Source organism: Rutidosis leptorrhynchoides, chromosome 4 (assembly GCF_046630445.1).
Source record: "Rutidosis leptorrhynchoides isolate AG116_Rl617_1_P2 chromosome 4, CSIRO_AGI_Rlap_v1, whole genome shotgun sequence".
Lineage (NCBI taxonomy): Eukaryota > Viridiplantae > Streptophyta > Magnoliopsida > Asterales > Asteraceae > Rutidosis > Rutidosis leptorrhynchoides.
In genome coordinates, this window is record NC_092336.1 from 336619205 (window position 1) to 336643716 (window position 24512).

The 24512-nt window shown below is 35.0% G+C and overlaps 1 protein-coding gene across 1 annotated transcript; it reads left to right on the plus strand.

The window, feature by feature from the left end:
* Positions 1–3637: 3637 nt before the first annotated feature.
* On the plus strand, positions 3638–16099 carry LOC139841729 (brefeldin A-inhibited guanine nucleotide-exchange protein 5-like). The gene is made up of 32 exons (XM_071831933.1): positions 3638–3844; positions 3967–4088; positions 4168–4226; positions 4987–5044; positions 5138–5222; positions 5308–5475; positions 5557–5612; positions 5726–5795; positions 5878–5946; positions 6036–6158; positions 6254–6307; positions 6401–6489; positions 6598–6694; positions 6787–6885; positions 6993–7187; positions 7926–8036; positions 8478–8662; positions 8735–9355; positions 10169–10586; positions 11168–11407; positions 11559–11682; positions 11963–12111; positions 12479–12832; positions 13156–13322; positions 13420–13553; positions 13811–13882; positions 14023–14231; positions 14331–14444; positions 14532–14668; positions 14992–15280; positions 15575–15670; positions 15808–16099. The coding sequence occupies exons 1-32, from the start codon at positions 3638–3640 to the stop codon at positions 15868–15870; spliced, it is 5034 nt and encodes a 1677-aa protein (XP_071688034.1). The 3' UTR covers positions 15871–16099.
* The last annotated feature ends 8413 nt before the right edge of the window (positions 16100–24512 follow it).

The window sequence follows — 24512 nt, forward strand, 5'->3', positions numbered from 1 at the left end:
GAAAATGGAAATGAAAATGAAATAAATGGATGTGTGGTGGAGAGTTAATGCTCCCATCAGATTTACATGTCAAATTACCATTTTGTCCCTCAAAGTCATTTAATTTAAGCTAAAACCGGAATCAGAACTGCAGGACTGTCGCGGCGCGACCTTAATCGTCGTGGCGCGACACATAAAGAGAAAATATACCTTTCTTAAGCCAACTTCTGATCCCAATTTGCTTGTTATGCAGCGGCGCGGACCCAATTGTCGCGGCGCGGCCTAAGGCTAGAACTGGACAGCTCGGCCAACTTATACACTTTTCGATTTTATTTACATTGCACAATTCAAACCCGCTTCCTATGTTCACCTAGCCTTCCACAAGAGTCTCTCAAGACTTAACGCTAACCAAACCCATGATTAAACTTATACATGCACACATTATCAAGTGCACATATATATATATATATATATATATATATATATATATATATATATATATATATATATATATATATATATATATATATATATATATATATATATATATATATATATATATATATATATATATATATATATTCATACATTTACGCATAAGCTAACGAGTTATAAACGTACAAATGATTAAGTAGGTACCTTTCGATACGTACGGGAAAAACGGGATGTTACATTGGTGTTTTGGGCTTATGGAATAAGCCCAAAACACCAAACCCTAAACCTAAACTCTAAATCGGGCTAAATTTTACTTCACAAAACATGAAGAAAAAAAACGTTCATATTCTTCACGAACAATATTATCTTGAATGTTATTTTTGTCGATCGTTTTCCTGCCTAAATAATAACATTCATCACGAAGTATCTCTTCTAAATGTTCATATTTTCGTGTGATCTTGATGCCGGAAAAAAAAATTTCAAAAAAAGGAAAAAAAAAAATTGCTTCCCCCCGCTTTCCCCCGATTGGTTACTTCCCCATTGATCCTGCCCCTATATATATATATATATATATATATATATATATATATATATATATATATATATATATATATATATATAGTGGTAGGATCAAGAGGGAAGTAACCAAGCGGGGGGAATCAAATTTTTTTTTTTTTCGTTTTTCGAAAAAACTTTGTTCACGAACATTATAGATGGGATGAAAATATAAACATTTAGTAGAGACACTTTGTGATAAATGTTTTTATTTTGGGGGGAAAATGCTCGAAGAAGTAATATATAACAATTATCGTGTTTTTCGAGCGTATGTTGAGGTTTTAGCTGTTGGGATTTAGATATTAGGGTTTAAATATTAGGGTTTATAGGGTTTAGATATTAGGGTTTAGAAATTTAGGGTTTAGGGTTTAGATTTAGGGTTTAGATTTAGGATTTAGATTGAGTTTTTTAACACGAACGGTTTAGAGTTTAGGGTTTAGGGTTTAGGGTTTAGAGGTTTGTGTTTTGGGTTTATGGAATAAAACCAAAACACCAAACTCTAAACCCTAAACTCTAAATCGGGCTAAATTTTACTTCACAAAACATGAAAAAAAAGGTTCATATTCTTCACGAACAATATTATCTTGAATGTTATTTTTGTCGATCGTTTTCCCGCCTAAATAATCACATTCATCACGAAGTTTCTCTTCTAAATGTTCATATTTTCGCGTGATCTTGGTGCCGGAAATTTTTTTTCAAAAAAAACGAAAAAAAATTAAATTTTGCTTCCCCCCGCTTCCCCCCGATTTGTTACTTTCCCATTAATCATGCCAATATAACATTCAAGAGGTTGAGGGTTCAAGTCCCACTTGGGACATATTCGTGGTTGTAAATATTCGTGTTAATGATTGTGTGTGAATTTGCCTTTCAATATATATATATATATATATATATATATATATATATATATATATATGTATGGGGGATGATTCTCACACACACTTTTTTGATCCTCACACACTTATTTTAACCTTTTACTCTTCTAATAATACTCAATTGGTGTGTGAGGATCAAAAAAGTGTGTGTGAGAATCATCCCCATATATATATATATATATAGGGGCAGGATCAATGGGGAAGTAACCAATCGGGGGGAAGCGGGGGGAAGCAAAAAAAAAAAAAATTCGTTTTTTTTGAAATTTTTTTTTCCGGCATTAAGATCACACGAAAATATGAACATTTAGAAGAGACACCTCGTGATGAATGTTATTATTTAGGCGGGAAAATGACCGACAAAAATAACATTCAATATAATATTGTTCGTGAAGAATAGGAACGTTTTTTTTTTCCATGTTTTGTGAAGTAAAATTTAGCCCGATTTAGAGTTTAGGGTTTAGGGTTTAGGGTTTAGAGGTTTGGGTTTATTCCATAAACCCAAAACACCAAACCCTAAACCCTAAACCCTAAACTCTAAACCGTTCATGTTAAAAACTCAATCTAAATCCTAAATCTAAACCCTAAATCTAAACCCTAAACCCTAATATCTAAACTCTATAAACCCTAATATCTAAACCCTAATATCTAAACCCCAATAGCTAAAACCTCAAAATACGCTCGAAAAACACGATAATTGTTATATATTACTTCTTCGAGCGTTTTTCCCGCAAAAAAAAAAAAAAACATTTATCAAAAAGTGTCTATACTAAATGTTCATATTTTCATCTCATCTATAATGTTCGTGAACAAAGTTTTTTCAAAAAACGAAGAAAAAAAAAAGTTTTTGCTTCCCCCCGCTTCCCCCCGTATTTCAGGATTTAGGTCCGCTCCGCCGGCCCCTCTGGATATTTTAAGGATCGAGTCCTTGTAATGCGGTTCGAGTTTCGGGCTGAAACGCTTATGCGCGTGGAAAATGATCGGGTGAGTAGGTTATTCCCCGGTCAGTGATTCAAAACACATGCCTTAAAAAATTATAATAAAGATTCAAATAAATCCAATTCCCACCGTTGAAATCATAAAGATTAAATTCAGCATTTTTTACTAATTTTTTTTGGTCGAAAAAGGAGAAATTAAATAAATGTGAAGACTAATACCTTTTCATCACAAAAATGTAAAAGTCTCAACTGAAGATTACAATACATTGAAGCCGAAGCTTAAATAGCTTGAAAAAACAGTAGACAAAAACATTGAAACAGAATAAGTAACTAACAATGCGACTAACTAATCATTCGCAATATATATATATATATATACTCATCCGTAAATGTCATCCTCAAGTCAAGCTGTACTTCCGTTTTCATTCTTGTCATTTACTTGCTTTGATTTGTCCGTAATGCGGTTATGCATATCTATCTCATCTAAAACTTTACTGGTAATTAAGTTAATATGGATATATATTTTATGCACGCAAGCTGTTCGAGCAAATGACTGAACCAGATGTTGTGTTTTAAAGATTATATATTTGGCCAGAATATTTCTCCGGTGGGCCATTCTGATGAGTTGGAATCTATGTGGCCATTGTGGCACGGTGGCACTACACTTGGACAAGTATTATTATCTCTATTGCAACTTTTTCCATATTCGAACCCTTTCTACGTACCAAAAATGAAATTAATCCCTTAAGGACAATGGGTAATTTTGCCGTTACGTTACCTTTTTAGCTATTTGACCTATTTGAAAAGTGAGATCTCCTAATAATACGAACTTAATTAACATTGGTTAATTTATTAAAAATGGAGCTTTGTCACAGTGATGTCTGGACTGAAAAAATCGAAGTTTACTCAGATGCAAACGAATCCAGTGAAAGTATTACAAAGACATTAGCAAGTGCTGGCCAGACTTTGGAAGGAGTTGAGTTGGAACTCGTTCTTAATCCACTTCGACTTGCATTTGAAACCAAGAATCCAAAATTCATTGAACTCGCATTGGATTGTATTCATGTATGTCCTTTGACGTCAAATTTTTTTTATAAACGCGCTCTTCATGCTGTTAAAAAGTTTCAAGTATTCTGGAAATTTTGTGTTTTTATTGCACAAGTTTTATAACCATTTTCCAAGTGCAGAAACTTATTGCATATGATCACCTAGAGGGCGATCCGGGTATTGAAAACGGTCAAAACGTTCCACTATTTACAAACATGCTGAACACGATTTGCGGTTGTGTTGATAATAACTCACCTGACAGGTACATTTTTTGAGATATCTTTTTTCCTTTATTCTTTTAATTTTTCTTATAATTATATATATATGGTACTTTCATGCAGTACAATTCTTCAAGTCTTAAAAGTGCTACTTACTGCTGTATCATCCACAAAGTTCAGAGGTAATTGATATGCTTACACTAATTGCTGTTTTTCTTTGAATTTTCATCTAATACTGTTTCGGTGGTTTCAGTGGCGATTCCAGAATCAAAACTCAATGGGGTCTCGATTTTTTATCCAGTTTTTAAATGCTACTTAGTGGTTGTTTACCTGGAATATACTACAAATTCTAATAATATATGAGGTCCTATAGTTAGAAATAGTAGTTTCCTATACAATTTGAAGAGTACAGTGGTTGTTTACCTATACATTTTAAAAATATATGGGGTTATATAATTAAATTTAGTGGTGTCGTGTACAATTTGAAGAGTACTTTGTAATAAAAAAATTTGAACTAGTGGCGTCCTGTGACCCCACGGGTTATATACTAGAATCTCCTCTGGGTGGTTTTCTAAAGGAAAAAGATGTAGATAATGTCTTCTACACTTAGTTCCGAGCTACATTTTCTTTATGTTCTGTTGTGTTTCTTTTTTATGTTTCGGAAAGAAACTTTTTATGTCAGTCCTAATTATAATTTTCTTATAAGTGGTACGCTTACGATACAATTTGTTTTTTTAAGAAAATGGAAAACGAGCTTCTGTCATTTTGTTTACATTTTTCAAATTTTCATGTCACCTTAATCTTATGTTAAAAAATGGATGTTTACATATGTTGATGTTCAATAGTGATGTAGCTATTGTTAAGTTTATCATCCATCCAATTACTTTTTTCTTGATTAATAAATGGTTCTCAATCTATTCTCTGTAATTGCCACATATGCAGTTCATGGGGAACCGTTGCTTGGTGTAATTAGAGTGTGCTATAATATTGCTCTCAACAGGTAATTTTTTTTATTAAATTTTTTTATTTGTATCAACTTGTTTATTCTACCTTCAGAGAACTGAACAAATTGATCCTTCTTTATAATGAATAGTAAAAGTCCTGTCAACCAAGCTACATCCAAGGCTATGTTAACACAAATGATCAGCATAGTATTCAGGCGAATGGACACCAACTCGGTCTGTAGTTAAACCTTTTTTTATATTATTAAACATGAACACTTACTATATTTCAACTTCTAATAATGTGTTTCTTGCATTTCAGGTGTCCTCAGATGGTCAACCTGTAAACGAAACTAGTGAATCATCCATGATAATCGAAGAAACTTTACCATCCGACAAAGATGATCAAATGTTGACTTCCACCGCCAACAACACCTCTATTGCACCTCTTGAAGAACTTCAAAATCTTGCTGGTGGGAATGATATAAAGGTGCTTAATTTCTCGTTCTTGATAAATCTATGTATTTTAGGATTAGTCAACACTAAAGTGGTTGACTATTTTGTTTCACAGGGTTTGGAGGCAGTTCTTGACAAGGCTTTGCAGCTTGAGGATGATCAAAAGACTAGGTAAATATATTTATATGGTGCTACCCGTACCCATAAACCTCTTTTATTATTATTATTACTATTTTTTTTTTTAATATTATAACAACATACTAATTGCTACCTTTATAACTAAGCGGAGTTAATTCCAAGAGCATGAGCATTGCAGACCGTGATGCTGTGCTTGTTTTCCGCACCCTTTGCAAGGTTTGCATGTTTGCTTGAATTTTTTTGTATATGCGGATTCATGGTGCGAAATTTGATCTTATTTTGATCAATGTTATTGTAGATGGCAATGAAAGAAGATAATGATGCAGTTACCTCAAAGACACGAATACTATCTCTTGAACTTCTACAGGTTATTTATTTATATACATTATTTGACACGAGTAACTTATTTTTCATTTTTTTCCTTTTTATTTGTTGACTGAGATATGAATCTTTCAGGCCTTATTAGAAGGGGTTAGTCACTCGTTTACTAAGAATTTCACTTTTATTGACGCGGTAAAAGCATACCTATCATATGCACTGTTGAGGGCATGCGTTTCAAAATCCTCAACGATCTTTCAGGCAAGTTTTAATATTATATTATTTTACTTCACAAAAAGTTTATTTTTTTAATTGAATTTTGGAAAGGAAATATAAGTATACATCTTTTCTTACAGTATGCAACTGGAATATTTGCGGTGCTTTTGTTAAGATATAGGGAAGGCCTAAAGGCAAGTTGCTTATGACTGTTCTACTTTACACATGTTTTTGTATGTGTATTGTAACTGTCTTTTTACTCGGGAACTAACGTTTATCATTTTCAGATTGAAATTGGTATATTCTTTCCTCTGATTGTTTTACGATCTTTAGACAGCTCAGAAATTTCTGTGAACCTCAAATTAATGGTGATTCGGTACAACTTCTGATTAATAAAGATGATTAATCTCATCAATTAAGTAAATGAGTTTACATTTTTATGTGGTTTATGCTAACCACATTGTAATTTAAAAACTTATAACAGGATGTTGGAGAAAATTTGCAAAGACCCTCAGATGCTTATTGATTTATATGTGAACTATGATTGTGATCTCGAGGCTCACAATTCGTTTGAACGAATGGTATACAAAGCTATTTTCATTCTATTTAGCATATATATACTTATTATTTTCTTTTTCTATCTGATTATGATTTTTGTTTCATACATGTGTAGGTTACAACACTTTCCAAAATAGCTCAAGGAACACACAGTTTGGATCCTACATCTGTTAACTCGACCCAAAATGGAACGCTTAAAGGATCATCACTTCAGGTTTCTATATCGTTATAGTCCAATCTTCTTTGAAAAAAAGTGATTAAATGTACCAAAATATTATTACGTGCAGGTGTGTTGACCTTTTTTTCCCTTCATTTTTGTAGTGTCTTGTGAATGTGCTAAAGTCACTTGTCGACTGGGAAAAGTTATGTAGAGAGGAAAAGCATAATAAAGACAACCAGTTTATTCACGAGGATGGTTTAGATTCGGACTCAGAAGCAAACAACAATAATGGCTCAGCGAATAGCTTTGAAAAATTAAAGGCTCAAAAGTCAACCATGGAAGCAGCCATCTCTGAGGTATATTATGAGTCATTTTTACCAATCTATGTACAGCACTTTGACTTTTGGTCTAGTAAAAATTTATCCAAATTCCTCGTGATTCTGAAAAAAGAAAGGGAAATTTGTGCCCATTACGATTTTATAGAAAATAGTAGCACATCAGAGAAAAATGGTTGACTTAACGTTGTAGAAGAACCTGTATGATTAAGTTTGACCTCAGACGTCGAAGAAGGAATCTTTAAGGTAGAGGTGGCAATTTCGACCCATTTACTTAGAAGCTGGTCGATTTGGCAAATGCTCTATCTTTAATAGGTCAAGAAGGCAAATGAAGAGAAAACGAAAACAGCTAAAACAAATGGGTCAAAGGGTCGAATGCCAGCCAAAGTATGTTTTTATTGTATAAATCTTCTATATAATAAGACCATTATTGATATAGAAAATTTGTGATCATCTAATTCACAAGAACTATTTGGACAAAAAATGTTTCAGGTCAACCCAAATTGACCCCTTTAGACCCATATTAGAATTTACACACTTTGATCCTCTACACAACCTACCCCACTAGGCCATGTTTCCACTATATTTTCTTTTATTAGAGTAATACATAGATGTACATATCTATACCCCCATGAACAATTGCAAGTATGCTTTCCGAAAAAAATAATATAAAATTAAACAATTGCAAGTGTGCAAGAAACGAGAACTTGAGTTTCTTAACTTTGTGAAAATTAACATTATATCTTCAATAAATTTCAGTTCAACCGCCATCCTGAACGTGGTATTGGATTTCTCACGGCAAATAGGTTGGTAGACAATACGCCTGCATCAGTAGCACAATTTCTCAGAAATACATCCACTTTGGACAAGGTACTTCTTATTACAAAATAATAGACGTGGCGATTTTCAATTTTTACCTATTTACTTATAATGAGTGATTATGATTTGTCCATATGGTCAAATGTGTTAATTAGAAATAAAAATAGCTGAAAAGGAAACATGTCAAATGGGTTAAATGAGTCAAACGGGTAAATAGTCGCCAAAAGTGTATTCTTTATGCTTACATTCTCCTAAATCATTAGGTTGCTTAAATTTGAAATAACTTTGTTTGTGATTGTATATAACGCATTATGTATTCACTCCGTATTAAAGAATTTTGTGGTTAGCAATGAGTGCCAACATATGCAATACAATAATAACAACACATTTGAACGCGGTCCATTTTGACCCATTATCCAATCCATCCTACATGTATAAGATAAGCTTCATACGTTGGTAGATTTTGAAGACTTTTGGCCGCTGGATTTTCAGGCTATGATTGGTGATTACCTGGGTCAACATGAGGAGTTTCCCCTTGCCGTAATGCATGCTTATGTTGATTCGATGAAATTTTATGACATGAAATTTCATACTGCCATTCGTGAATTTCTCAAAGGTTTTAGGCTTCCAGGGGAAGCACAGAAAATAGACCGAATAATGGAAAAATTTGCAGAGCGGTACGTGCGTACTGTTACGTGTCCGTTTTTCGAGCGAGAAATTATTATTGTTAAATGTGTTGTTTTTTGCAGTTACTGTGCAGATAATCCAGGTCTGTTTAAAAGTGCAGACACTGCTTATGTTCTTGCATATGCAGTTATAATGTTAAACACTGATGCTCATAATCCAATGGTGTGGCCTAAAATGTCAAAATCTGATTTTGTACGAATGAATGCGACAAGTGATCCAGAAGAATGCATACCAAAACTACTTTTGGAAGAAATATATGACTCCATTGTTAAAGAAGAGATCAAAATGAAGGGTGATGATAATGTAAAAACGAGTAGGAAAAAACGAGAAACTGAAGAACGAGGTGGCATTGTTGGTATTTTAAATCTAGCTTTACCGAAACTTAGAATTCAGTCGGATACAAAGGCTGAAAGTGAGGCTATTATTAAACAAACACAGGAAATATTTCAGAAACAAGGGGCGAAAACTAGCACGTTTTATACGTCACAACGTATTGATATTGTAAGACCGATGATTGAAGCTGTAGGTTGGCCTTTGCTTGCTACGTTTTCTGTTATGATGGAGGAAAAGGAAAATAAGGAACGAGTGGTTCTCTGTATGGAAGGTTTTAAAGCAGGGATTTATATTACACATGTCCTAAGAATGGATACCATGCGATATGCTTTTTTGACATCGTTGGTCAGGTATGTTCCTGTTTTGTCTCATACTTTTAGTTGGTTTTCGATTCAGTACTAGTGCATTATCTTTTTTATGATATATAAAAGGTTTTTGAATAAATAGGTCCTGATTATAGTTATATGATTATTCAAGTACCGTCTGATAAGTTTTAAAAAACCAGTATATTACTAGTTGCAAAAAAACATAGTCATTGGTTGTGCTAGTATTAATTTCCAAAAGAAAATTTGTTGGTATTGGTATGCCTAAAACATACAACAACAACAACAATACCCAATTCCACTAGAGTGGAGTATGCCTAAAACATATACCTTAAAGAAAATTTATTTATACATATTAATAAATTAAAGGTGAAGATAAGAAGAGATTACAAGCATGTAAGGTTGCAAAAAACGCTACTCGGGAAATACTCGGTTGGGACTTTTTAAGTAGTACTCGGCAACTCGGGAAGTACTCGGATGTTGACCAAGTTTAACTATGACCATTTTTGACCAATTTTGACCGAGTTTTGGCAAATTTTGACTAATTTTCCGAGTAATCCTTAGTTTTGGTCTAGTTTTGACCGATTTTTCGAGTAATCCTGAGTTTTTGGCCTAGTTTGACTGGATTTTGACCGAGTACTCCCCGAGTTGCAAAGACCGAGTACTCACCGAGTAATTCCGAGTCCTTCAACACTCCATGCATGAGGTATAGAACGGTTAATCTCCATAATCTTATACATTATCTTTTTTTAACGTAGTATATTTATTATAAATTTGCTGACCCAACGCAATTATAAAAAGAATGTAATGAGCATTTGAAATTGTTGTCTATTTTTGAAGATTCACAATGTTACATGCACCAAAAGATATGCTTAGTAAAAACGTTGAGGCCTTACGGACTCTGCTGAATCTATGTGACTCTGAACCAAACACGCTTCAAGATACATGGAATGCTGTTTTAGAGTGCGTATCTCGACTAGAATATATTACATCTACTCCTCCTATGGCCGCTGCTATAATGCATGGAGCTAACCAAAATGCTAGGGAATCGGTTATTCAATCTCTTAAAGAGTTGGTCGGGAAACCGTGTAACCAGGTTTTTTCAAACAGTGTTAAACTTCCGAGTGAATCAGTGGTGGAATTTTTTACTGCTTTATGTAACATATCGGCTGAAGAATTAAAGCAAATACCAGCTCGTGTTTATAGCTTGCAAAAACTTGTGGAGATTAGTTACCTTAATATGGCACGTATACGCATGGTAATGCTCCCTTTAACCCATTTAAGGTACCAAAATGGGCGGGTTGGGTATTGTTTCAAAACGGGTTAGGTTGAGTTGACGTGCATACACTTTTTTTCCAATTTAAAACACAAAACCTATATAATGTTTGGAATTGATTGTTTTATTTTATATCGGCCTATTGCTTATTTTTTTAAGCAGATAGACATATCCGAACACCTTTCTAAGCATGCTTATCTGCTTATTTAATAAATATTAACACTTAAAAGTAACATTAGCGTCTGCATATTTTTTTAATATTAGATAAGTCCTTTCAAATAAGCAATCCCAAACACCACCTCGATTCTTGAGATATGATCGCTAGTTTGCAGCTTTTGGTTTTGGGTATAAGGACAATGTTGGCTCTTACTAGGGCTATGATGTTGTATGTATTTTCAATGGTAGTATGCCTGGCAAACGGGCCGGGATGGGTCAAGACGGAACGTGTTTGGGTTAAAACAGGTCATGGGTCAAACGGGCCAGGTCTAAATGGGTCGGGTCATGTCGAAATGGGTTGGATCGGGTCTAAACTTTATAGTGACCAAAAATATGTATATATGCAGGTATGGGCTAGAATATGGTCCGTCCTTGCTAATCATTTCACAACTGCTGGAAGCCATTCTAACGAGAAGATTGCGATGTATGCCATAGATTCTTTAAGACAACTCGGCATTAAATACTTGGAGCGGGCCGAACTTGCTAGTTTGACTTTTCAAAATGATATCTTGAAACCATTTGTTATTCTAATGCGAAATGGACGAAGTGAATCCATTCGGAAATTAATTGTTGATTGTATCATTCAGGTATGTTTTACATTATGTATGTATATGCACTATGCATTTAATTACACTAAAAACAAGTTTATTTTGACTCTGGAGATCCAACTGACTATTATTTCAGTAACTTCTTACAAGAAAAAGTAACTTCATTAACCGATACTTCGATCTGTAATAGATGACAAGATCAAAAGTTGGAAGCATTAAATCTGGTTGGCGAAGCGTCTTTATGGTTTTTACAGCTGCTGCTAATGATCATTTGGAATCGATTGTTGAAAATGCTTTTGAGAATGTAGAACAAGGTTTTGATTAACTTACTGCTTCATTTTCATTTACATTTACATTATTGATTGATGTTTTATTCCTTTCATCCCTTGAAAATTTTATAGACTCTAATAAACTTTATCATGGTTTTTTAACGATCGGAAAATAAGTAGATATATTGCAATATTCATGAGACATAACAAGTGATATTCATGGGACAGGACGATTCATATTACTCTGTATAAGAATTAGCAAAATGCTTGTCTGCCTATTTTAAATGATTCTTTATGTTGTGTCTAACTTTTTAAAAATTGGCAGTTGTACTAGAGCACTTTGATCAAGTCGTTGGCGACTGTTTTATGGACTGTGTCAGTTGCCTAATAAGTTTTGCCAACAGTAAAAGTTCTCACCGGATTAGTTTAAAAGCCATTGCACTCCTTCGCATATGTGAGGATCGACTTGCAGAGGTTTGTATTTTTTAGAGGTGGCAACTTCAACCCATTTACTAGTGATTTGATCTATTTGGGTTGCGTTTTATCTCAAACGGGTCTAATATGTAAATTTAAAACTACGCTTATAAGGGAACCCATCAAACAGGTTGTGTGTCACACGAAGTCTATTAATAAGTGCTTACAACCCTCTATTATATTCAAAAATTTACTTTTACATTTATTTTGTAATAACTATAATGCATGCTACATTTACTTACAAAAACATTCAAAAAGATGGACCATATGTGTCTACGGATCACCAAGCCCATTTTGACTGTCCTATTATTATAGAGTTAATTATGTTTATTTCTGTATGGAGACAAACTTAATGTGTCTATTTTAGGGACTCATACCCGGTGGTAGGTTAAAACCCATTAACGCGAATGCAGATACATCGTTTGATGTTACTGAGCATTATTGGTTCCCGATGCTGGCTGGTTTGTCTGACCTTACGTCAGATCCACGAGCTGAGGTCAGCAAGTGTGCACTTGAGGTTTTGTTTGATTTATTGAACGAAAGAGGAAGTCATTTCACTCCAAGATTTTGGGAAATTATATTCCACCAAGTTTTGTTTCCTATTTTTGATCACGTGAGGCAAGCAGGAAAAGAAACTACACCTTCTACCAATGGCTGGCTTCGTGAAACTAGCGTTCATTCGCTACAACTTTTATGCGACCTTTTTAACTCGTTTTACAAGGTAACATGTCTCTAATATGATTATCCAACACACGCACGCGCGCACCCACACACACTAAAAGTGGCCGTTCATGTTATGTTTTGACTTCAATGGCTCAAACGAGTAAATTCTGAAAAGTGAGCTTAAAACAGTAGGTGTCCAATTGGTTTACAGTCACCCAATGTGTATTTCTAAGTCCTTTCAATTATTTTATTCAACTCTTAAAATGTTACTGTAAATATTTTAATCATATTTGGCACACTAACTATTATAAAAAATTAATGATACCGGAATAAGGTTCTTCGGGTCAACTTTTTCAACTGTACTTTTTTGACTCGTTGCAGGAGGTGTACTTCATGCTGTCTCCATTGCTAAACTTACTAATAGATTGTGCCAAAAAGACAGACCAAACGGTGGTTTCAATATCAATTGGTGCGCTCGTTCATCTTATAGAAATTGGAGGAAACCAATTCATAGTTTCTGACTGGGACACCTTGTTAAAGAGCATAAGGTACTTTAGTTCATTTGAAACAGAATTTGAAGAATTGTCAATCATCACTCTTTTTAATCAGATTGCGTAAGTGTGCTTATGTGTAATGACGTAATAGGGATGCTTCTTACACCACTCAACCCCTCGAGCTACTCAATGCTTTGAGCTACGATAACTCAGAGATTCAGTCATTTATGGGTGGAGACTTACAAGTTCAAGAAGATAATAGTCCCTCAGCTACGTCTACTGCTGGTGAGCCACTTTATATGTATATATATACACACACACGCACACACCATATATGTTATATGTATACTTCCTTATAGTTAAAAACGATATTGTTTGTTTTACTTTTGAATTCAACCGAACTGATTTCCTCTCTTATATTTGTCTTGAACTTTATATGCTTTTTATGAAAAATATAAAACCGAGTTAAAATTCCAAATGGTGGGAGAATAAGTGATTAACAGAACTTTAATTTTTTTAAAATAATCAATGCGCTTTCACAGATCAAAATCTATTGATGGTCTCGAAAGACAAACAAGAAGATGACTCATTAACAGATCCACAGGAATCGGAAGGTTATATTTAATCTTTAACAGCATTTGATTATTTTACGCTGATATTATACTTGTCACCTGAGGTTAATCATCTTAAAAATTCATCATTTTGAATATGAAACATGTAAGAAATAAAGCTGCTGACTTACAATTATTTGCAGTTCAAACTCCATTATCAGAAAATGCTGGTCAAACTCTTTTTCCAGAAAATGCAGAGAAATCTTCCAAAGGACCAAGTTTGCAACGGAGTCAAACAATAGGTCAAAGACTCATGGGAAACATGAGGGATAACGTTCTCGTTAGAAGTTTTACGGCTAAACCTAAAAACCTTACTTTAGATCCCATTATACCACCATCTTCCACATCTAAGGTCGTACCTTCTTCCTATTATTTCATTTTTTCTGTTAATATTGTTTAATGATTAAATATGTGTCATGACTTTAATCATCTTTTTTGTTCTAATGTACAGTCTACTGACGAGGAGCCTGAATCCGAAGATGCAGTAGAAAGTCCATACATGGGTACAATAAGGAGCAAATGTATTACTCAATTGCTACTATTAGGAGCCCTTGATATTATCCAGGTAACGCCAAATGGGCTGGTTGGGTAATGGGTCAAAATGGCACTCATGAAACTCTCCAAACTTATTGATGGCTTGCTAAACATGCAGAAAAAATATTGGAGCAAGTTGAAGGGGCATCAAAAGATCACCATTCTTGAAATTTTGTTCTCCATGTTAGAGTTTGCAGCATCCTTTAACTCGTATGCTAATCTCAGAATACGGATGCAACATGTGCCTCCTGAAAGGTTGACTACATGCACATTTGAATTGATATTATTGTTGCATTTAAAATTTCACACACCATTTAAATTTGAACAAAAAAGTTTTTTGGGTCAACCCAACCCGTTTGGACCCATATATATAAAAATTACCTTTTTTGACCTGTCTAAACTACTCAATATCCCACCTTTACTATATTATGTGATTAGACATTTGGCCTTTGACTAATGGTAAAACGCTTTTCTTAAACTAGAGTCAAACAATGCTATATACATGGGAAGGATTCAGATGCTATACAGAAGACAATCGACCTTATCGTTCTGACACAAACTAGTTTATCTTCATTCAGGCCACCAATTAATCTTCTTCGTCAGGAATTTACTGGAGCTTGCATTTACTTAGAAGCATTACACAAGACAACAACTTCTGTAAGTAATCCGAACCAAAACGGAACAAGTGATTTACTTGATTATGATGATGAAGATGATCACAAAGTTAAAACGGATGCTGAAGAAAAGCTTGCATCTTTTTGTGGCCAAGTACTAAAAGAGGCATCCGATTTTCAAACGGATATCGGAGAAAGTAGTAATATGGAGATTCATCAAGTTCTTGAACTTCGTTCCCCCATTGTCGTCAAGGTATTGATTCCTACATGTTGAAACTTTTTATGCAATTTTGGGAAGTAAAGAAAGAGTTGATTAAGTTATGTTGCAACGTTTAAAGCTAATTTTCTAAATCAGATAATCAGAAGCAGAATCTATGCGAACAAAAAGTAACACTAATTGTTGTGACGAAAATTACTATATTTATTATCACGTGCAGATTCAAACACCTCCTTAGACCACTTCCTTTCTGATGGTCAAATGAGGGATTTATTTACTTTAAACTTTATTAATAACGAGTAACGTTTTTTTGGTGAGTATGGGTTTTAGGTGCTGAAGGGTATGTGCTCAATGGACAACCACATATTCAGAAAACATCTCAGAAGTTTCTACCCTTTGATAACCAAGCTCGTATGCTGCGATCAGGTGAACTTGTGTTTATGATTGATGATATTTTTGTTGTTGATATTTTTGTGTGGTTCTTCTGAGTTACTTGATGAAACACTTCAATTAATGTATGTTGACTATGGGTTTGTTTTGTGTATAACAATCGTTGTTTACAGATGGATGTTCGTTGTGCTCTAGCTGATCTTTTCAGCATGCAGTTACAGGGATTGCTGCATTAATTAGGAATACTTATTTGAACACTTTTATTATCTAGTCTTTCAGCACATATTATATAACACATAGTTTATGAGCTCTCAGAAGTGAAGACATACCATCTATTTGAGCATTGTGAGTCATTTTTAAAACGGCTGAATTTTATTTTTTACTTATTATGTATTCGACAAGCACATAGAATTTGTATTCATGAAAAAACTTCAGTAGAGTTGAGTTTTGGTTAATGAGGATAGGTCAAGTACTTTATATATCTCCTAATATGATATGGATTTTTTTTTTTTTTTTTTTTTTTTTTTGAAATAGTTGTTTTTATGAGTAAATTAACAGAAATAGTAAACTTGAATTTTTTTTTCTCCATATCGCGAATCCAGTCAGTAAAAAAGTGCACTTTTAACATGGTATATTTATTTATACCTCATACACCACCTCTTTACAATTACTTAACATCTACAACCCACGTTATAATTGGACTTGACAATTTTTCATTGACGTCCGAGTTCCGTTATGGTCGGAGAATGATCGAAATATATGACCGGAGAATAATTGATGCAGGAGGTAAGAAAGAAGAGAGGTGGTAAAAAAGTGAAAGGGGTAAACCCTTATTTATAGGAAACTAGGTTGGTGTGCCCCCGCCTATGGTCTATAATCGGATTCGTACACGTGTATTAAAGACATTATGTCTTAGCCGTTTGATGAACATCATTGCAAAGTTACCGTTGTAACTTTGAGTGGATCTTGATGTAATCATTGGGAATTACAGACGACATGACCCTTGATTTGACAGTTATCACTTGTCAGAGACATTTGATGCACGTACTTTTGAGTTTTGAAGTAATGATTATGAAGTTTGGTCACGTACAATTTTAGTTTTGCACATAATCAAACCGGGGGGCTTAATGACGTATGTCACGCCATGTCCGGTCACGTGCAATGCATGACGTATAAGCTCTGTTTTGCATATAACATTGAGGAGTAAATCATTGTTTAAAATGGCATGAGGAAAAGTTATAAAAAAACCTTACGTTGTTTAACACCCCGCCAAATTTACATCTGACGGCGCGTTAATCCAGGTCCCACAGTTAACAGTTACGCTCTCTATATGAGACGTTTAAAGCAATCGCATTTAATTTTATTAAAAGTTGTCTTTCAAAAACATTAGTCAATAATCCAAAAATAGAAACACTGTTGTGATCGTAACCACAAGCCAACAGTATTTAAACAGTTATAAAAGTTTAAATACGAAAGTAAATAATGTTCTTTAAATCAAATGCTGACTCCACGGCTAGACATGCAGCAAACACAGCGGAAGTCTACCTCTTAAGGACCTGAGAATAAAAACACGCAAAAGCAGGTCAAAAAATAATGTTGGTGAATCTACAGATTTAAAGTTAAGTAACAGTATCTGAAAAACAGTTATCAGAAAAATAGTTTAGTTTCCTTGTCCACGAGATTTTACAAGTACAACACCAAGTTGCAAAACGTTTGCATAATATATGTGAAGGTATTTCGTATGCCCGAGCGACATATTAAATTAATGTGGCTAATATGTTATGATCCAAGTCGGGTCATACTCAATAACAAACTTACCGACACCTTAAACGTATTTAATCTTGACGATTGGCTCGTTAAATAAATACGCGACACTTGAACTTTAGAAAATCGATTTTCTAAAATATTATCACTTGAAATAAATTATTTGGATAATTTATATTTAATTATTTATAGGTTTAAATAATTATGTTGTGTTATATTTTATAAGTTGGTTTATAAAATATATATAAGTAACAAAAGCATGGTTTTATATATTAACAAGTTTTATAAAATGCAAGTTTTATAAAAATTAAAACCCCACCCATGGTGGACTGCATTTGAAGGGACCAAGAAGGGACACACATGTAAGAATCTTGTTACTTTTGATAACACAACTTCACATGAGCATGGGGCATAGGAACCAAGACTTATGGGAGACTTAAGGCTCATGCAAAACATGATTTTTTAAGTGAAAAACACACTCCATTCTGCTGCTACACATTCTGTCCGAATTTTGGGAGAGCAAAAGGGGTGTTCTTGAGTTTATTGGAAGCTCATTTTAAGTGTCAAACAAATCCTAACCAAAAGCTAGGGTGTTGGTGTCAAGTTTGGGGTATAATCACTTGAGGTCTCATCCTTTTGAGGCTTGCATTCATCATCATCTTCTTCAAGCTGCTGGCTGATTTCTTGGGTACAAAAAGAGCGGGTTTCAAGCTTGGTTAACTAGCTCATTAAGGTTATAAGGTCTAACCAAGTCAAGGGTGTGTTGGTGCATTATTTCATCATCTTCATCATCATCCTTCTTGACCAAAACAGCCCTCAATTGCTAATTGAGGAGGTATAAACACTCTTCCTCTCTTGTTATTTTGTAAGCATATATTCAAGGCTTGATAATTCATAATGGAGTTGAATCTAAAATGGTTTAACATATACACTTGTTTATAAATAACATAATGCTTCCGCTTGTCTTAATATTCATAAAATTGGTTTTGTGATTATATAAACATATGAACTTGTTGTTATGTTGAATTCCATCAATGGTATCTAGAGCCGAAGTCTTGAAATATGCTTCGAGATGGTTTTTGAACTCACCATAACTTTGCATTTTATGTACATGCATGAAAATAGAATGAAAAAATTATTGGTTTTGGGTGGGTTAAGGTTTAGGCCGAATTGTTGGGGGCTCCAAAATATGTTTTGGTTTGCCATTTGGTTCATATTTTGTTCATATGTTGTTGTTCACAATCATAGCCAAGACCTTGTGATTGAATGAATGTTTGTTTGGTTGATTTGTTAATTTCAATATGGTTGTAATTATTCATTCAATTGGTTTGTAATAATATTCATTTGGTTATGTAATTTATTTTATATTTAGCATGTAAAATAGATTAGGTTGTATTTTCATTTTCTAGACAAAATGTATTAGGATATATTTTGTAACAAGATGAAGATGAATGAAGATCACAAGGAAGAACACAAGAAGCATGTGGATGAAAGGTTAAGTGGGAGGTTAAAACCTCTTACTTTGTATTTTACCCATTGATCGGTGGCATTTTATTTTCGGCTAAACAAAATGTCTACCAAAAGGCTTGATTGTGAACATTTGTTTTGCATGCATGGTTGTTTTAATTTCTTGTATGATTATGGATTGTGTATGTTACTACAACAAGTTATCACACAAGTTAACAACAAGCAAAACTACAATTTAATTGGTTAAATTATTAACTATATGCAATGAACAAAACTACAATTTAATTGGTTAAATTGAAATGTCAAAAGACGTTAATAAATGGTTATTAAGAACTAGAAACGGATTGCACATATAAAATAGTTTATATCAAAGTAATAAAATTGGCATTATTACATGACATGAAAATGGATTTTCATAAGTACCATACACTAAATGCATGTTGGTGTATGACATAAAAGTTTTCTCAAACTAGAAATAACGAAAACTTAAAATCCCTTTAACAACAAGGTAAACAAGTTTAACGCCATCCTATTGTGTGACACTTAGGCGTATTAGGGAACTCATGATGGGATAAAGGTCACCTAACCGTTATGAGCAGACTAATATGATTAAGGTAAACTTCGCATGCTTGTGGGATAAAAGTCACCTAACCACTTGTATGTTAAGTTTGCACGTTTACACAAGTAGGACGACTTGATTTGGAAATCATGAACTTAGGGTTACCAAAGCATGAGGAACAAATAGGCGTTGATGGGATAAATATGCCATACAAACGGATTGTATGATCCCATACTCTAGAAGTTGCAAAGGGATTGCAATTGTCATTTTATGACTACCTAGCTACATCAAATGACGGAATAAAGGTCACCTAACCGAAATTTAGTTTACCGTTGGATTCTATAATTTAATAAATCAATTGGATCATAAAAGGGTATTGATTATTGAATTAGAAATCATTACTTAAACAAACTTTGTTAAATTTTGTAGATGGCCGCCAATAACAACAACAACGTTCTAAACGTACCGATAAACTTTAACAACCTATCGTTGAGGTCAATCCTCGAAAAGGAGAAACTCAACCATACTAACTTTATGGATTGGTACCGCAATCTTAGGATTGTCCTCAAACTTGAGGATAAAGCGTATGTGTTGGAAGACCCCATTCCCGACCAACCCGAGGACGACGATACCGAGGGCATGGCTTATTGGGATAAGTATTGCACCGATTCGGTGCAAGTTTTATGCCTCATGCTTGGAACTATGATCCCGGAGCTCCAAAAGGACTTCGAGCATCATAGTGCCTACGACATGATCACTTAGTTGAAGGAGATGTTTCTTCAACAAGCTCGTGTCGAGCGCTTCGAAACGGTTCGAGCGCTTCATGCATGTCGGATGGACGACTCCCAATCGGTTTCATCTTATGTCCTTAAGATGAATAGCCTTATTGATTGAGCGAACCATCTTAACTGTAACGTGTCTAAGGAATTAGCCACGGACCTTATCCTCAATTCATTGTCAAAGAGGTTTGACACATTCGTGTTGAATTACAACATGAATGGTTGGGATAAAAGCATTGCTGAATTACATGCAATGCTTAAGACGGTGGAATTGAGCATGGGTAAAAGGGCTTCACCCATGCTCATGATGAATGAAGGTGGGTCCAAGAACAATTCCACCTCTAAGCCAAAAGGGGCTAAGAGGAAAGGACCCGCCTACCAAGGCAAGGGAAAGGGGAAGATGGTTACCCCAACCAACAACAAGAAGCAAAAGGTTACTGCTCGGGCAAACCCCAAGGAAGATCCGTGCTTCGGTTGCGGTGAGATGGGTTACTGGAAACGCAACTGCCCGGTCTACCTTAAGGAGTTGAAGGAAAAGAGGGATGCAGGGCAAACCTCAGGTAATGTATATATGGTATACATTGAGCTTAGTATTACTTCTTCTAATACATGGGTATTAGACACAGGATATGGAACTCACATTTGAAATTCTTTGCAGGGGTTCAAAAGAAGTAAGCAACAAGCGGGAATAACAAGTCTCTTTATGGGAAATGGTGCAAAGGTGCACCTGGAAGCTCATGGAGATTTTGTTTTAAAGCTACAAACTGGATTGCAGCTTATTTTGAATAATGTTTTGTATGCACCTGATTTAACACGAAACATTATTTCTGTATCCCGCTTAAGACAATGTGGTTTCAATCTTAATTTTATTAATGATGATATCCGTGTTTCTTTAAATAATGTGTTCTATTTTAAGGCTTCGCCTTTGAATGGTATTTATGAATTAGTTCATGATAACACATCATACGATAGCTCAATATACCATACAAACACCAAGAAACTCAAAATGAATTTGAGTGATTCCTACTTATGGCATTGTCACCTTGGTCACATAAACAAGAACCGAATACATACACTTCAAAAGAATGGACTTTTGAAATCAAGTGAGCTGGGCTCGTTTGATGTATGTGAATCTTGTTTACAAGGCAAAATGACTAAAGCACCTTTCAAAGGGACCTATGAAAGGGCTAAAGACTTATTGGGACTAATACATTCGGATGTATGTGGACCATTTAAGCCCATAACCAGGAATGGTGAAAGGTACTTCGTTACTTTCATTGATGACTTCAGTCGTTTCGGATATGTCTACTTATTAAGACACAAGGACGAAACTTTTGAAGCATTCAAGGAATATCAAAACGAGGTACAAAATCAACTCAACAAAACAATAAAGGTACTTCGTACCGATAGAGGAGGTGAATACCTAAGCGATGCTTTTCAAGATCATCTTAGGAGTTGTGAGATTATCTCACAACTTACTCCACCCGGAACACCCCAGCTTAATGGAGTATCCGAGAGGAGGAACCGAACCCTAATGGATATGGTTCGATCTATGATGGCTAGAAGCTCGTTACCTCTATCATTTTGGGGTTATTTCTTAAGCTCCGCTGCTCGTATTTTAAATATGGCCCCAACCAAGAAAATGGAACAAACAACTCATGAGATGTGGTTTGGAAAACCTCCATCTCTATCATACTTAAAGGTATGGGGATGTGAAGCTTATCCTAAGCGTTACGTCCCTAATAAGTTGAATGCTCGATCCACGAAGTGTATCTTCATAGGATATCCCAAGGATGATATGGGATATTACTTCTATGATCCATCCGAGCAAAATGTATTTGTTGCTCGGAAGGCGGAATTCCTTGAAACTAAGTTCCTATTGGAAGAAAATAGTGAAAGGAAGATAGATCTTGAAGAGGTTCAAGATCAGGTAGATGATGCACAATTGGTTGACACTAGCACTCAGCATGAAAATGTTGAGAATGATCAAATGGATGATCAAAGTATACAAAACGTTCGAAGATCTGATAGGATTAGTAATCCTCCTGAGAGATATGGGTTTCTCATGGATTATTACTATGTGGATGATTTGGATGAACCAACTAACTATCAAGATGCTTTATCAAGGGATGATAAAGATAAATGGCAGAAAGCCATGAACGCTGAGATGCAATCCATGTATGATAACCAAGTTTGGGAACTTGTTTTACAACCTACTAACTCCAAGTTAGTTGATTGTAAATGGATTTTCAAGGCGAAAACCGACATGCATGGAAACTTGAATACATATAAAGCTAGACTTGTGGCGAAAGGTTTCACTCAAACTCAAGGGATTGACTATGATGAAACCTTTTCACCCGTGGCAATGCTAAAGTCTATCAGGATACTTTTTGCTATTGCTGCTCATTATGATTACGAAATATGGCAAATGGACGTCAAGACCGCTTTCCTAAATGGATATCTTGAGGAAGATGTCTATATGGTTCAGCCGGAAGGTTTTGTCGATCCGAAATATCCTAACAAAGTATGCAAGTTAAAGAAGTCAATCTACGGATTGAAACAAGCATCTAGAATGTGGAATCATCGTTTTAATGAGGAAGCCGAGAAATTTGGCTTCATTAAAAATGGTGATGAAGCTTGTGTATACAAGAAGGCTAGTGGGAGCACTATCATGTTCCTTGTATTATATGTGAATGATATATTACTATTTGGAAATGATATTCCGACAATGCAAGGTGTTAAAACCTGGCTAAAAAGCTGTTTCTCCATTAAGGATCTTGAAGAAGCACAATACATTTTGGGGATTAGGATCTACAGGGATAGATCCAAGAAATTGATAGGTTTGAATCAAAGTGCATACATTGAAAAGATCTTGAAAAGGTTCAAGATGGAGAACTCTAAGAAAGGTTTAGTACCTATTCAAAGAGGAACACTTCTCAGTTCATCTCAGTGCCCCACCACGAAAGATGAACAGGAGAGAATGAAGAATGTCCCATACGCATCTGCTATTGGGTCAATCATGTATGCAATGATATGCACTAGATCGGATGTATCATGCGCTCTAAGCTTGACAAGTAGATACCAGAATAACCCAGGAAACAGTCATTGGACTGCGGTTAAAAGTATATTGAAATACCTTAAGAGGACTAAGGATATGTTTCTAATATACGAGACTGGTGAGGAGGAACTCGCTGTAAAGGGTTACGTGGACGCGAGTTTCCAAACTGATCGAGACGATTCTCGATCACAATCCGGTTATGTCTTCATGTTAAATGGAGGTGCGGTCTCTTGGAAGAGTTCAAAGCAGGATGTTGTTGCACTATCCACTACAGAGTCAGAGTACATTGCCGCCTCATTGACAGCTCAGGAAGCTGCATAGATGAAGAAATTCATCGACGACTTAGGAGTGGTCCCTTCCATTCAGGACCCTCTTGAGATCTTTTGTGACAACGAGGGTGCGATTGCTCAAATCAAGGAACCTCATGCTCACCAAAAGACCCGTCACATTGAGCGGAGATTCAAATACATAAGGGATGAAGTTGAAAAGGGAAAGATATGCATTCACAAAGTTCACATATATCTTAATATAGCGGATCCACTCACGAAGCTCTTACATGGAGCAAAACATCAGGGACATGTTTGTGCATTAGGGCTTCGATATTCTAGTGATTGGTTATGATCTGTTTTATGTAATGTAACGGAACGAAGTGGTTCAAACTCATTAATATAATTATGGTGAGTCATGTTCCTATTTTGCATATTTTATCCATGAATAAGGTATTATTCTAAATTCCGTAGTCGATCACATTTGTGGGAACAAGTGTGAGGTCTAGACTATTATGAACTTGGATTGGTATACATTCATAGGTTGAATGTGGGGCAAGGTTGCTGCCAAGGTTCATAGATATTTGTAGGATACAAATATTGGAAGACCCGCTCTCAAGATTTACTATATGGAGCCTTGTGGTTGATCACATGTAATCTTAAGTAAAGGCGAATATCATTGTATCCTCTGACCTGAGATACATATTGGGTTCGGATATTCACCGAGTATTATTCCTTGATTCTTTCCTTCGTTATTCTGAAATATGGTAGTTCATAAGGAAGAGCTCAGGTATAATGCAAAGTATATATCTAGGACGTATGTAGTCAAGATGGAATTTGTCCCTCTTATTCGTTGAGAGTCAGATGTCTAAGGTCTGATAAAGTTGAATCTAGAAGAGAGTGATCACTCTGTGTCTCTTGGATTTGACATGACATCTAGGATGAAAGGATAAATGAATGATTCACCTATTCATATTCGAGATGG